The sequence below is a fragment of the Papio anubis genome, chromosome 10 (genome assembly GCF_008728515.1).
Source record: "Papio anubis isolate 15944 chromosome 10, Panubis1.0, whole genome shotgun sequence".
NCBI classification, from domain to species: domain Eukaryota; kingdom Metazoa; phylum Chordata; class Mammalia; order Primates; family Cercopithecidae; genus Papio; species Papio anubis.
Window position 1 is genome coordinate 110,884,332 of NC_044985.1, and position 15,215 is coordinate 110,899,546.

Sequence of the window (15,215 nt, forward strand, 5' to 3'; positions counted from 1 at the left end):
ATACACTCCTGTGCTTAGAATAAAATGAAAACAAGCCCGTGTGGATTTGGCTGCCATCTTGTCTTCATGCCATTTCTAAGACCTGATGTGGACTCTAGACAATCAGTCATTGGATGAACCTGGGTGCTGCCTGCTGCCTTGTCCCATTGCCAAGAAGAATGCTTAGCCACCTGCCAACAGGGAGAATGGGCTACAGTGTGTGGTATATTGCAGTATTGTCCACCCAACTGTAGAGCATGAAGTCAATAGAGTCAGTTGTTGACAGCATTACATTTTTTTATTATAAAAGAAATGAATGGGATAGTGTGTCACATGTATACTTTTGTGTATTTTTGTCTCAGTCACCTGTACATATGGATACATACATGTTCGTGTAATGTAAATGTATGTTTTGCATATAAATGTAATGTAAAATCAAATGCATTTCTTACTATGGGTCATAGTCAAGATTTGAAAGCTATTGGGTTGATCTATTTTTTAAAACCTTGTGAATTAAGGGATTTCCTGGATTTGAATCCACTAGAGACACTTGTTACTTACTATCAGATTTTCGTTTTAATCTCTTGGAGACACTATTCTATTACAAACAAGACTGAATGGAGAATTCTGAGACCAGAGTCCAGTGCTTTCTGACCAACGGAATACTCTATATGATTTATATGCTCCTGAGTCAGTTAGGCTAAGGCTGTGCTATCTAAAGATTAAGTGAACTAGACAAAGCTTTTCCAGCTTTGTGGTTATCGAATCCCGCAAACTGAAAGCTAGATTCATGGAAGATTAAACAAGAGTTTTGTAGTTAGCAGTTGAATATCTCAGAAAACTTCTCACTTCTTCTCGGTAAATATAACAAGAGACACAGGCTGGGTAAAACTTCGTTTATTCAAGACTTTTCTCCTCACGGGTTTAATCAGTTCCTCTGGGTTCACAGACTGCAAATACCCTCTAAACTTCAATTCCTAGTCTTACTAGGAATATTAACCAGCACAGCACCTGAAGGAGTTCAAAGTCCTTATGCCAATAGGACCCTTTCCCAGGCTTTTTACCAAATGCCACTGTGGCCCATCATTTTCTTATTTTTGTTTTTATTTTGAGAGGAGGGAAGAAGACTTTTTTAAAGTAATTATGAATGCAAGTTTTTTTAATCATAATTTTTACTTCCACCTTTCATGCAGGAGATTTAAGCAAGGGATTAGGTGAACGTACTAAATTTTACAAGTAGATGTCAACAGGGAGAGCCTTCCAGAAGGGTGGGAAAACATGGGGGAACACTAACCCTAGCAGTGGTTTCCAAGCCTTATATGCATGTGATAATTTTGTGGGAGGTCTGTTATACACACATGTTCCTTACAACACCCCTGTGATATTGATTGAATGTTCTGGGGTGCAGCTGAGAAACCTGTATTCCTCCCAAGTAAGTGATTAATTGGTTTGAGTTCAGTGGTTCTTAACCCTGACGATATATTACAAATATGGGGGCACTTCTACAGTATCAGATCCCCAGGCCCATCTCCCAGGAGTCCAACATTCTTGGTCTGGGGTGTGCACAGGCATTGGTATTATTTTACACAATCCTAAGGTGATTCCAGTATCAGTTACAGTTGAAAGCCACTGGTGCCAATGATGATGCAGGAAATCTGACCTGTAAAGCCAAGGCATCAGGGCATCCGTACCTGCACAGGCTTCCCCTGGTCTGCCCAAGAGACCTGGGGGTCCAGGTGGTCCAACATCCCCTGTTTCTCCATAGCGGCCAGGGAATCCTGGGTCCCCTGGTGGGCCTGCCAAAGATAATGGCACATGAGAACAAACAAATGATATGTGCATTTTAAAATTCAGACAACAATTACTTTTTGTGAGACTCAGTAAAGTATAAATATGAGACGTTTTTGCAGTTTCTCATTACATTTAAAATGAAATACCTGAAATGTGAACCCCTTTGGCTGTGCCTCTTCCTCAGACACGTAAGTTGAGTGGGGCTCTTTGTCTTTGATTTAGGCTATTCTTTTTGGCAGCAGCATCTTGATAGGTGTTAGTCATATAGTTTTGTTTTTGTTTTTGTTATTTTTTTAGATGGAGTCTTGCTCTGTCACCCAGGCTGGAGGGCATGATCTCAGCTCACTGCAACCTCCAGCTCCCAGGTTCAAGTGATTCTCGTGCCTCAGCCTCCCAAGTAGCTGGGATTACAAGCATGTGGCACCACATCTAGCTGATTTTTATATTATTAGTAGAGATGGGGTTTCACCATGTTGGCCAGGCTGATCTCGAACTCCTGACCTCAAGTGATCTGCCCACCTCAGCCTTCCAAAGTACTAGGATTAGAGGCATGAGCCACTGAAACCAGCCAATAAAATGGTTTCATACTATTTTTAGCGATTAAAAAATGACTTTCTGAAAGATGACATAATAACAATCCCAGCATACAGTTTATGTACTGAAAAAACCTCAGGCACATGTATAATTATACACTCATGCTAAAGTTTGTGCATTCAGCCTGCCTAGTGTGCAAGCTATGGAAATACTGGGCCAGACTCTTCTGTCCTGGCCACTCAACTCCTATTTCTGCATAATTTATGGAGGAACTGAATGGGAACACAAACCTTTGAGTGGAAGAGGTGGAGTCACCAAAACACCTGGTGGTCCTGGGTGCCCTCGGTCTCCAGGATCCCCCTGAAATCATTCATTCATTCACTTTTTAAAGGAATATTAATTTTACTCATGTTGCCTGGCATTAAACCAATATTAGAATGACCATGTGCACATTCATATAAGAAGCTGAGATTATAGGCTTACTAGAGAAATGAAGTATCCATGGAGTTTTAGGAGCAGCAAAGATGCATCTACTCTCTTACCAACCAGTAGTGGAAGTAAATAGCAAGTCACAAAGCTTCCACAAAAGAAAAGAAATTTAACTCCAATGAAATTATTCTATGCCTATAAATTGGATACCTCTGATGTCACCAAGTTTCTTAAACATACTATGAGCATTAATGTCTAACATGGCATCGATGACTAATAGTTTATTCACCTAACAAGGTCCGAATCTGTATTTTATTTTAGCAGCAAATAGTGTCCCCCTAAATCATGTTCCTTTAATGCCACCATGGCTTTAAGGGAACACAATTCCCTTGCACATGCTGAGCAAGTGCCAGATGTGAGATCACAGAGGTTAAAAAGGAAAGAAAAAATGCAATGGTATTAAAAGCAGAAAACGCTCTAAAATGCCCTCTGTTTCTAATCTCAATATTATGTGAGCCCATGCATTTTTTAAACTTTCATGATTATTCCCCTTCAAAAGGATCACTTCGCAAAAGTAGAACATAATAATGCTTAATATGACACTGATATAATATGATAATCATGCATAATAACACACAGCAGGCATTAAAGTCATATACAGTCAGCACTCTCATGCAAAATATTTTAAAAACAATAATCATCCAACAATAAAAATAATAAAACAACAGAATATGACAACTGTTTACATAGCATTTACATTGTATTAGAGATTATAAGTAATCTAGAGTTATTTAAAATACAAGGTAGGGCGTGTGTAAGTATTATGCAAATACTACATCGTTTTACATCAGGGACTTGAGCATCTGAGGATTTTGGTAGCCTGGGGGTTCTGAAACTAATCTCCCACAGATAAAGAGGGACAACTGATATGGTTTGGCTGTGCCCCCAGTCAAATCTTATCTTGAATTGTAACTCCTACAATTCCCACCCATCGTGACAGGAACCCAGTGGGAGGTGATTAAATTATGGGGTGGATCTTTCCTGCGCTATTCTTTTTTTTTTTGAGATGGACTCTCGCTCTGTCGCCCAGGCTCAAGTGAAGTGACCCGATCTCAGCTCCCTGCAAGCCCCGCCTCCTGGATTCACGCCATTCTCCTGCCTCAGCCTCCCGCGTAGCTAGGACAACAGGCACCTGCCACCACGTCCAGCTAATTTTGTTTTTGTATTTTTAGTAGAGACGGGGGTTTCACCGTGTTAGCCAGGATAATCTCGATCTCCTGACCTTGTTATCTGCCCACCTCAGCCTCCCAAAGTGCTGGGATTACAGGCATGAGCCACCATGCCCAGCCTTTCCTGTACTTTTCTTGTGATATGAATGAGTCTCACAAGATGATGGTTTTAAAAAATAGGACTTTCCCTGTACAAGCTCTCTTTTTGGCTGCTGCCATTCATGTAAGACGTGACTTGCTCCTTCTTGCCTTCTGCCATGATTGTGAGGCCTCCCCAGCCACGTGGAACTGTAAGTCCATTAAACCTCTTTCTTTTGTAAATTGCCCAGTCTTGAATATATCTTTATCAACAGCATGAAACACAGACTAATGTAACAACTGAATAAAATATTAACTGTGTCTCTTCTAAAAATTACATTCTTGAATGATTCCTGGCAATACTTTTAAAAATAAATTAGGTAACATTAAGGATATAAACTTTTATCAGAATATATTCAAATAGGCTCACTTTTTACCTTTGGGCCAAGAAATCCAAATAGCCCAGGATCTCCAACCAGTCCTAGTTCTCCCTATAAACAAGCACAAACATGCCTTTAAAAAAAAAAAAAAAGTGACTGGGTGACAAATTATCTCATTCTTATTTAATTTAAGCAACACATTGCCCACTGAGACCATGCAAAGTCTTAACACTGTTCGTCGGCTGCATCAGACAATCTTGTGCTTCAATTTTTACACCCACAGCTAAATCCTGCAATCCATAAAATGAATGTGTCTGCCTTCCTAATTACTGTGTTTGCACGCAACAGTACAACTTCTGAATTATACTAAATTGCATTTACTAGTGAAAATGTATTTATTATCTCTATAATGAGGTACATTTACCTTTAATCCTGGGAAACCTGGAGATCCATAGGAACCAGGATCCCCCTAATAAATTCACAAAAATCAGGATAAACAGAATTAAATCAAAATGCATTAACCAGCTCAATGCATCATTTTTCACCTTGTCAAATTGTTCCATGGATATTTGGTCTTGTTTGCAAAGCTAGCTGAATAAAAGGAAATAAATATAAAATAGGTTCCATTTCTTTATAACATTTGCTACTTGAAGTGACCTTTATTCTTATTCAAAAAATTCATGTCATTGCCAGTGTTTTAATTAAGAATGTATTTTTGTTGTCGTCGCTTTTCCAATTTTAATTTATTTAACTTAGTGCTTGCACTGGGCCAAATATCTTTAAAATCCCTACAATATAATTTGCCTGGAAATTAATAGTTGCTCTGTGCATCATTAGCAATAAAAATGACCATGGAAACCAATATTGCCCCATTCAGTACTAAATCTAGAACCAAAGAAACTCATTGTCTATGCCAGCTGCGGTCTGGCCTCCATGGTGACTCTATGAATGGGCTTTCTATCAGTGACACGTGGTGATGTTTGGAGCTTAATATTATATTTTTTTCTAGCTACTGCCTCTAGATCACCATGTTGTTTTATCAAATAGACTTAAATTAATTATTCCAAACTACTTTCATACTGACACTGAGGTGCCAGACAAGAGATGTCACAATCCTGTTACTTTTCCCAAATTGTTCTATCTTTTGCTTGCCTGTTTTATCTAAATGATGTCAACAGAAGGATGCGCTGGGATATTTAACTATTCCATAATTCTTGTCCAAAATGTTTTGTTCTTACATGAGATATTCTTCACTTTTGAGCTTGTGGGACTACTGACCTGGTTTTATAAAAACATGAAAGAGAAGTATCTCCAAACTCACTGACGTTAATAGCAAATGATGCTTACCCAAGGCCCTGGAAATCCAGGAATGCCTTTTTCTCCTTTTGCCCCAATACCAGATTCTCCCTTTAAGAGATGACAACATTTAGAGGGGTTCAAGCAACAATATTTCAGCAATAGGGAAAGCAAAAATAAAATGAGAAACAAAAATTATTGTCAGCAGCTTAAAGAAAACAACTACTTTAGAATAGAGGCTCTATAGGATTATGATAAGATAGTGAAAAATTCTGGTGATATATACTAGCACTTAAAGCAATGATAAAGACCATGAGAAATAACATTTTAAGTTAAGATAGCACATCACACACACACACACACACACAAAGTACTTAAATAAACTACCTTGCGTCCTGGTGGTCCTGGCAGTCCAATCATTCCAGGAATTCCTTTTATACCCTAAAAATTACAATGAATATTATTTGGTCTATTCTTATTATTTAACATACTGAATTCCATCTCCTTCAGAAATCATCTCTTTTTACAATCTGTTTCACCTTAAAAAAAAAACCAAAAAAACAAAAAACTTAAGAGATTACTTTTCACCTGTTCTAATTAGCACTAAGATCTAAGCACACTTGTAAACCAGACTCTATTTGAGCCAGTTCTCTGTGTGAGAGGTATATGCGACACCACAGTGGACCACCATGGAGCCAGGCAGCAGATACAATTTGGGAATGTAGTCATTGAAAAAGTGGCTCATTTTGAGCAAAGTAGAGAAATTTAACCCAGCAATTGAAAAGCAACAACAGAATCTGCATGTGGCACCAGTAATATTAGCACTGGAAACTGACAGAGGAATTAATATTTGCCAAGAGTCTGTTATGGCCCAGTTCTATGCATTTGTTACCTTCTCAATTATCAAGACATCACACTCATCTGTAACATCTAAAGGACAACTGGGCTTCCAGTGGTCTTTTCAATCCACATATCAAAACAACGTTAACAAGCACATGTCATAATTTAGCAGCTTGAGCTAGGTCTGCCACTCAGCAGCTGGGTAAACTTGAGAACACGGGGAACCTTCCAAGCTTCATTTCCAATTCCGCATGATGGGACCAATAGTAGTACCAACCTATTAAAGTAGGTTTGTGACTAGTGCAGTGATGCACGGAAAGACCTCCGTACTTTCCGCCACAGATACATGTTCAAAAAATGTTTTCTATTGCTACTTTCCTAGGTGACATATGGATTTGGGAGTTACCTTTTCTCCTTTATAGAGACAAAAGTCAGGTGGCTCTACCAACAGGGTGGGTCCAGGAGAACCTTGCTGACCAACCTCACCCTTAAAAAAAAAAAGCAAGATAATAAAATTTCATATTAATTTATGTTTTGAAGATTTTCACCCATATATTATGGTATAATGCTTCCCATCCTCTGTGTCATGGATTTAAAATACAAGTCATGGCAAGTACCTCACAGAATATAAAGGGATATTTACTGTTTTTCTTATAAAAATTTAATACATACTTATTGTTAAAAATAAATTTAAAAAATGAAAATGATTCTTAATCCTACTATCCAGAAGTAATCTCTATTAAAACTTTGATATAGTTTTTTGCCGTGTGTGTGTGTGTATATGTGTGTATATGTACTTATATGTGTATATAGGTGAATAAACAATTTGTTTTATGTATTTGAAGATACAATCAGCATACTATATAATAAACATAATTTAAAATATACAGCATATTTTATTAAAATTTTAAATAATTTTGTATTTTTCTTATAACAATATTTTGTGAGCCTTTTCCTATCATACTAAAAGCTCTTCAGAATCCTGATCTTTTTTTTTTTTTTTTTTTTTTTGAGACAGAGTGTTCCTCTGTCACTCAGGCTGGAGCACAATGGCACAATCTCAGCTCACTGTAACCTCTGCCTCCCTGGCTCAAGTGATTCTTGTGCCTCAGCCTCCCGAGTACCTGGGATTACAGATAATGCACCATCAAGCCCAGTTAGTTTTTGTATTTTTAGTAGAGATGGGATTTCACCATGTTGGCCAGGCTGGTCTCAAACTCCTGGCCTCATGTAACGATCCTGATTTTTAATGCCAATACAATAATCTATCATAAGAATGTACTGTGATGTATTAAGCCATCCTACTCTGGTTAGATTAGATTATTTCTATTTATTTTCAATATTTTAAAACTGTAAAATAATAGCCAGAATTTTTATTTATGCCATGATAGATGTTTTTCTACTGAAGAACGTTTCTTGAATGAATTTTGCCACAGTCATAAATTCTCATCATTAATTAGAAGATAAATATTTTGTGCTTTTCTGGGTATTACTATTATTCTACACTTACTATGATCTTTCCTCTTTGTCATAGTTAAGAACAGGCTATAGGTCACCCATATTTGCAAACCAGGCCCTTACCAGCTCTGTCACTTGGGGCAAGTTCCTTAAAACCTCTCTCAGTCCACATTTCTTTACTTCCTTGAAACCTCATTTTTCTTCTCTGTGAAATGGAGATTGTAATATTACCTACCTCAAACTATTCTTCTATTGAATAGATAATATACATAAAATGCTTCCTGTGTTGAGGGTAACAGTAAATTCCCTAATATATAATTACTAAAACTACTAATGCTTTTGATAGTTGGGATTTTTAGAAGAACATCAAGTTTAAATGAAAAAAAAAAAAAAACCACAAGAGTTCAATTTCTACCTAAACCTGGGAAATTGCAGAAAAGCCAGGTTAGAAACATTGTCTGCTTTGTTTTTTTTTTTTTTTACTTGGTTTATCTACACACTTAACACAGTGTTGGTGTGGCACCTGCCCTAAAGATATCTGCTGCATGAATAAACCATTGAACAAACACATTAACAAAACATGAGTAAATGCATAGTAGGTATTGGTAAAGATAGCCACTCTTATTCTTGTAATTGAGATAAACCTGAACAAAACTCTTAAAGGCTGACAAGCAGGCACCTTCTTCAAAATATTGTTCATATTGCTATTTTTTTTCATATTGTAAAAGTGCCATATACTCAGTATAGTCAAAGGTACAAAGAAGGAAAACTGTGAAGAATTAAAATGTAAAAGGCCCATAATTATATCACGTAGGCATAATTAGAAGCAACCATTTAGGGCACTGTTTCTTTTTTCTTTTTTTTAAATTATACTTTATGTTCTAGGGTACATGTGCACAATGTGCAGGTTTGTTTCATATGTATACATGAGGGCACTGTTTCTTAAAATGAAGTGGGCAAACACGTTCTAGAACATCTGGGAATTCTGCATCAATATTTTATTTTATTTATATTTTTTGAGACGTAGTCTTGCTCTGTCACCCAGGCTGGAGTGCAATGGCACAATCTTGGCTCGCTGCAACTGCTGCCTCCCAGGTTCAAGCAATTCTCCTGCCTCAACCTCCCAAGTAGCTGGGACTACAGGCATGGGCCACCATGTCCAGCTAAGTTTTGTATTTTTAGCAGAGACAGGGTTTCGCCATGGTGGCCAGGCTGGTCTCGAACTCCTGACCTCAGGTGATCCCCCCGCCTCGGCCTCCCAAAGTGCTGGGATTATAGGCGTGAACCACTGGGCCTGGCCCAAAATCATAAAATTATGTGTTCATTCACCTGACAACCTAAAAGAATTAATGTAAGCACATTTGGGATCATTTGAATGGCCATCTCATAGCCAAATACTTCCAAGTTATTCCATAGTCTGAGTTTACAAATGTGTCTGATTGGACTGGCGCAGAAAGTGACTAAGATGCCAATGCTTGCTGGACTCTGCAATGGCACGTGGGTTCCTGTGGCTTTGATGAACATATTTCCAGAGCTCCATGGCTTCCCGAACTTGAAAAACATTGTTTTGGTATATTTTCAATCAGTCATTTCTATAAGCCAGAGATTCTCAAGGTGGGGGATAGGGGAAAGTTGTTAGGCAACCCCTTCCCCCAGGGACATTTGACAATGTTTAGATACATTTGAAGTTGTCACAACTGGAGGGACGGGATGCTACTGACATCTAGTGGGGAGAGGCCAGGGATGTGGCTAAATATCCTGTAATACACAGGACAACCCCCACAACAATGAAATAGCAGCAGCCTGCGGTTGAGAAATCCCTCTCTGTGTATATTTTAATGTCTTTCTTGTTGCTGTTGCTTTTACAAAGTTGAGTTTATATTTTGTAACCTGTACTTTCTGTTCAGCATTATATCATAGGCACCTCCCCACATCATGAAGTCTTCATATATAATTTTGACTCTTGTGCTGTTTTGTTAAATGTCTATACCATGACTTAGTCAATCATGCTGGAACTCCATGAGAGCAGGGATCAGGTCTGTCTTGATAAATCCCCACACCTAGTGTCAGTCCTAGCTTGACACGAAGCAGATGCTTACTATTGACTTGCCCTAAGTTGTTGAAAGAGCCACACACCTACTGCTGGACGTTCAGATTGTTCCCCGGGTGAGTTGCCTTCTTAAATCACTTTTCATTTTTGAGACAGAGTCTCACTTTGTTGCCAGGCTGGAGTGCAGTGGCGCGATCTCGGCTCACTGCAACTTCTGCCTCCCAGGTTCAAGCGATTCTCCTGCCTCAGCCTCCCAAGCAGCTGGGACTACAGCCACTCACCACCACGCCCAGCTGATTTCTGTATTTTTAGTAGAGACGGGGTTTCACCATTGGCCAGGATGGTCTCAATCTCTTGACCTCGTGATCCGCCCACCTCGGCCTTCCAAAGTGCTGGAATTACAGGTGTGAGCCACCTTGCCCAGCCCTTAAATCACTTTTCTGAAGCTTATTCTTACTAAGCTTTATGCTTCAGCCAAAAGGACAGTGGGTGTGAGTGGTGGGCACTGACGGGGAGGAGCCGTGTAGAAAAGGAGTGGGTTGGAGATCGTGTATTGCTCAGTGCTCTTGGTTCCAGTCATTTATATTTGCATTTATATGCATATTTATGGCTGGAACTTAGGATTTATGTGAAATTAAGCAAAACAAATCCGTGATTTGACAAAATTGTTACTCTGGACATAATATATTGTCAAAAATGTTCGATCTCTGTTTGCTAGGGTGAAATGTGTTACACAGATTAACCTGAATGTGGTGTTAAATTTTGTCAGATCTTTCATTTTACAGTCAAGGGTAATGGTGCCATCATAATTCGGCAAAGAAAAGTTCTCAGCCATAAAATTGGGCAGTGACTAGATAATGAATACAAGTTCAAATCATCAGAACAGCCTCCACCCCTGAGCAGCACGCACACTTTGCCATCTGTTCCTCTGAACAAGAGGGGATTCTTACCGGGTCTCCCATTTGCCCCTTCACTCCCACACCGGGATTTCCCTGAGAAAGAAAAGAAAAAGAATCTCATTGCTTTTGAATTTTAAAAAAGTAATTAAAAGCTATTAAGACTTCTGGCTACACAATTTAGTTTATTGAATACTTCGGGAAATCGAATAAGAGGAAAGCCATAATTCTGACAAACACAGTGGTCAATTATTTCATTGTTCAGGGCTCTATTTATGTATCTTGCTCATGACTGCCTACCTTCAAACCTGGACGCCCTGGTTGGCCCGGAGGTCCCTAAATCGAGGGCAAAAAACAACACACACACACAAATCAATCTTCAGACGTAGAAATCAGAATGTGCCTTCCTTTGTTGCTCCAAGATCCTACTATGGAAACCCTTAATTTTAAAACCTGCAATGATGGCGTTTCTATCATGGATGGGCTGTTGTGTTCTATGAAGATGATGTCAGTGGCTCCTCCCCAGGGGACCTGTGCTTCAAGATGGAATCCCCCTGATAATGGTGGGTTTTCACCGATTCATCGATTATAATCTCCCAAATGGCCCACCTGTGTCTGACCCAGAATGGCAACTTTGCTTCTTTATTTTCATGCAGAATCTGGTTTTCAAAGAGATCACATCAGCAGTGCTGTACTTACCACTAACCCTGGCTCTCCAGGATATCCTGCGGGGCCCGCCGGCCCTCCTGCACCCCAAGATCCCTAAACATGAGAAAAATCAGTGCATCTGTTACCAAAATTGTAATCATCTTTCACAGAAAGAGTTGCGTGTGATCCCATGTGGATAAAAACCTCTAAAGAAATCACAGCCCCCAGAACATCTGCCCTGCTAGGACATTTTCAACAGCAGGTTTGATGCAACCCTAAGAGGGCCCCAAGCAGGCCAGGCGCGGTGGCTCACGCTTGTAATCCCAGCACTTTGAATGGCCAAGTGGGGCAGATGACAAGGTCAGGAGATTGAGACCATCCTGGCCTACATGGTGAAACCCCATCTCTACTAAAAATACAAAAATTAGCTGGGCATGGTGGCGGACGCCTATAGTCCCAGCTACTCAGGAGGCTGAGAGAGGAGAATTGCTTGAACCAGGGAGTTGGAGGTTGCAGTGAACCGAGATCATGCCACTGCACTCCAGCCTGGTGACAGAGCAAGACTCTGTCACCAAAAAAAAAAAAAAAAAGAGGCACCCAGCTAAAGGTAGTAGCATTCTGGTAGTTGTAATAAAGTCCTTCATTTAGTGTCCAGAGATCAATCTTCCTATTTACAAATTTAGGACCCAGAGATCAATCTTCCTATTTACAAATTTAGGACCCAGAGATCAATCTTCCTATTTATAAATACATCCTGTAATAACAAAAGTGGAGAACAAAGAAAATGCATTACCACCTACTCCTAAATTCTGTGTTACAATTTTAAACACATCAGGATGCTTTTAAAGTATTATTATTAATTAACATTACATATTAATGTATTTATTCTTCTTAGTATATTTTTAAAACATGGTCTGCAGGATCTCAAATTGGGGAAATATAGTCCCTAATTTGAGATCAAGATGAGTCAGCCATACAAAATTTTCTACAACATGTGAGTTGTAACATAATTATACACAAATTGTCAAGAAAAGGTACAGGCAATCCTGGAAGCATGGAGAGATGTTCCCCGGGCTCCTGCTGACTCTGCCCAAGTCAAATGATTGGGGAGTGTGTAATGAAATTGCTCTGTTTAGGAGGATGAACTGATATTTATTGTAACAGCAACATTGAGGTATCACATTTATTACATGGACCTGAGCTTCAATCATACTAAGGAAACCAATCCAGAAAAGTAGTTCCATCACTAGCCAGAAGTTACAAGGCAAAATTTTAGGTTAACTATTGGAAGGCGAAACGGAGTCTCGCTCTGTCGCCCAGGCTGGAGTGCAGTGGTGCAATCTCAGCTCACTGCAACTTCTGCCTCCCGGGTTTAAGCAGTTCTCTGACTCAGCCTCCCAAGTAGCTGGGATTACAGGCACATAGCATTACATCTGGCTAATTTTTGTATTTTCAGTAGAGATGGGGTTTCACCATCCTGGCCAGGTTGGTCTTGAACTCCTGACCTTGTGATCCACCCACCTCAGCCTCCCAAACTGCTGGGATTACAGGCTTGAGCCACCTCACCCGGCCTTTTTTCTTTTTTTTTTTTCCGATAGAATTTCACTCTTGTTGCCCAGGCTGGAGTGCAATGGCACCATCTGGGCTCACTGCAAGCTCCGCCTCCTGGGTTCAAGTGATTCCCCTGCCTCAGCCTCCTGAGTAGCTGGGATTATAGGCACGTGCCACCACACCTGGCCAATTTTGTGTTATTAGAGGGAGGGTTTCACCATGTTGGCTAGGCTGATCTCAAACTCCTAACCTCAGGTGATCCACCCACCTGGGCCTCCCAAAGTGTTGGGATTACAGGCATGAGCCACCACGCCTGGTTGGCAAAACTGCTCTCAATTTTAATCTTGTAAATATCGAAAAATTGGAAAGACTAATATAATCATTGAATTGCAGATTTCGGAGAAATGAAGATGGGCAAAATATTAAATATAATATACAAATACTGATTCACCAGGCAAAATGGTAGCGAGAAGCAAGTGGACTCGCTTTCGTAAATATGAAGTAGCTGCATATACCTGAGTAATGCCAAAAGATCATTAGAAGACAGAAGAGGAAGGCAGGAGGCAGCCTGCTGAGCTTCAAGTACAGCTTCATGGGCATGAGACGGGTGCAGTTACACCAGGCCCCAAGCTTGAGTTAATGATCTGCTGTCGCCATCTTGAAATTCTTAATAATTTTTGAATGGGGAATCCACATTTTCATTTTGCACCAGGTAAGCCACACAAATTATGTAGCTGGCTTTGCTGGGATTAAAACGTGGATCGTAGGCTATTTGAGGAGGAAATAGAAGGATAGAGCCTGCTCAGGAGACTTACTGGTAAGCCAGGCAGTCCTGGGTCGCCTCTGTCTCCCTGCAAAAATAAGAATGCATTGCTTTATAAGTCCACACAAAATTCCTAAAACACAGATCATGTAAAAACAGAAATATATACAAAAATTATTTGGACTCATCTAATTGTGCAGTTTGTTCAATTTTTTTGGTGTTGACTAAAACCGAGGAAGGGATATGCGGAGGTGATTTTCTTTCTCCTTAAGTTCTGAATTCTCCTTCTACCCAACAGGGAAAGATCGCTGGAGTAATGACAGGGAATCAAAATGAGATTTTTGTCTTTGTTTAAATTGTTCTAAATTCTCAATCCAGTGGTCCCATTTCCTTACAGTTTACCCGTTGCCGGTCTGGTTCCACCCCCTGCTATGCTTTCTAAACAGCTTGACCCCCCTGAGGACAGAAAAGAAACTCAGGTGGAAATTGCCTCACACCAGCCTCTGTCAACCTCTCTCGCTTTGTGACTCTGCGCTGAGACTCAACCTACTTTAAAAGATCAAAGCCTATATATTCTCTTGAATGAAGGCTCTTTTTTAAAAATGTGAAATATATATAAGTTAAAATTTAACATTTCAACCTTTTTTTTTTTTTTTTTTGAGATGGAGTCTGGCCGTTGTCACCCAGGCTGGAATGCAATGGCGCCATCTCGGTTCACTGCAACCTCCGCCTCCCTGGTTCAAGTGATTCTCCTGCCTCAGCCTCCCAAATAGCTGGGACTACAGGCATGTGCTGCCATGCCCAGCTAATTTTTTTGTATTTTTAGTAGAGACGGGGTTTCACCATGTTGGCCAGGCTGGTCTCGAACTACTGACCTCAGGTAATCCACCCACCTCAGCCTTCCAAAGTGCTAGGATTACAGGCGTGAGCCACTGCACCCAGCCCATTTCAACCATTTTTAAGTGTACAGATAGTTCTGTGGCATTAAGTACATTCACACTGTTATTCACCCATGACCACCATCCATTTCCAAAACTCTTACGTCTCCTCCAGTGGAAACTCTGTTCTCATTAAACACTAACTCTCCATCCCTCTTCCCCTCCAGCCACTGGCAACCACCATTCTATTTTCCATCTCTATGAATTTGACTATTTTTAAAATGTCATATAAGTGAAATCATATAATATCTGACTGGTTTATGTCACTTAGCATAATATTATATCTTCAAGGTTCATCTATGTTGTTGTATGTGTCAGAACATCTTTCCTTTTTAAAGCTTTTACAATCTTCCAT

At 39.8% G+C, this 15,215-nt stretch overlaps 1 protein-coding gene across 1 annotated transcript in view; it reads right to left on the bottom strand.

The window, feature by feature from the left end:
* The window catches only part of COL4A4 (collagen type IV alpha 4 chain), a 160,015-nt gene that overhangs the window by 91,641 nt on the left and 53,159 nt on the right, over nucleotides 1–15,215 (bottom strand). Inside the window, exons 9-19 of the mRNA XM_031651712.1 lie at nucleotides 13,975–14,010; nucleotides 11,660–11,722; nucleotides 11,261–11,296; nucleotides 11,015–11,056; nucleotides 6,963–7,043; nucleotides 6,104–6,157; nucleotides 5,768–5,827; nucleotides 4,845–4,889; nucleotides 4,478–4,531; nucleotides 2,595–2,664; nucleotides 1,671–1,775 (exon numbers count right to left, since the gene is read on the bottom strand). Of these exons, the coding sequence (XP_031507572.1) occupies nucleotides 1,671–1,775; nucleotides 2,595–2,664; nucleotides 4,478–4,531; nucleotides 4,845–4,889; nucleotides 5,768–5,827; nucleotides 6,104–6,157; nucleotides 6,963–7,043; nucleotides 11,015–11,056; nucleotides 11,261–11,296; nucleotides 11,660–11,722; nucleotides 13,975–14,010 (646 nt within the window). The remainder of the gene's footprint in view (nucleotides 1–1,670; nucleotides 1,776–2,594; nucleotides 2,665–4,477; nucleotides 4,532–4,844; nucleotides 4,890–5,767; nucleotides 5,828–6,103; nucleotides 6,158–6,962; nucleotides 7,044–11,014; nucleotides 11,057–11,260; nucleotides 11,297–11,659; nucleotides 11,723–13,974; nucleotides 14,011–15,215) is intronic.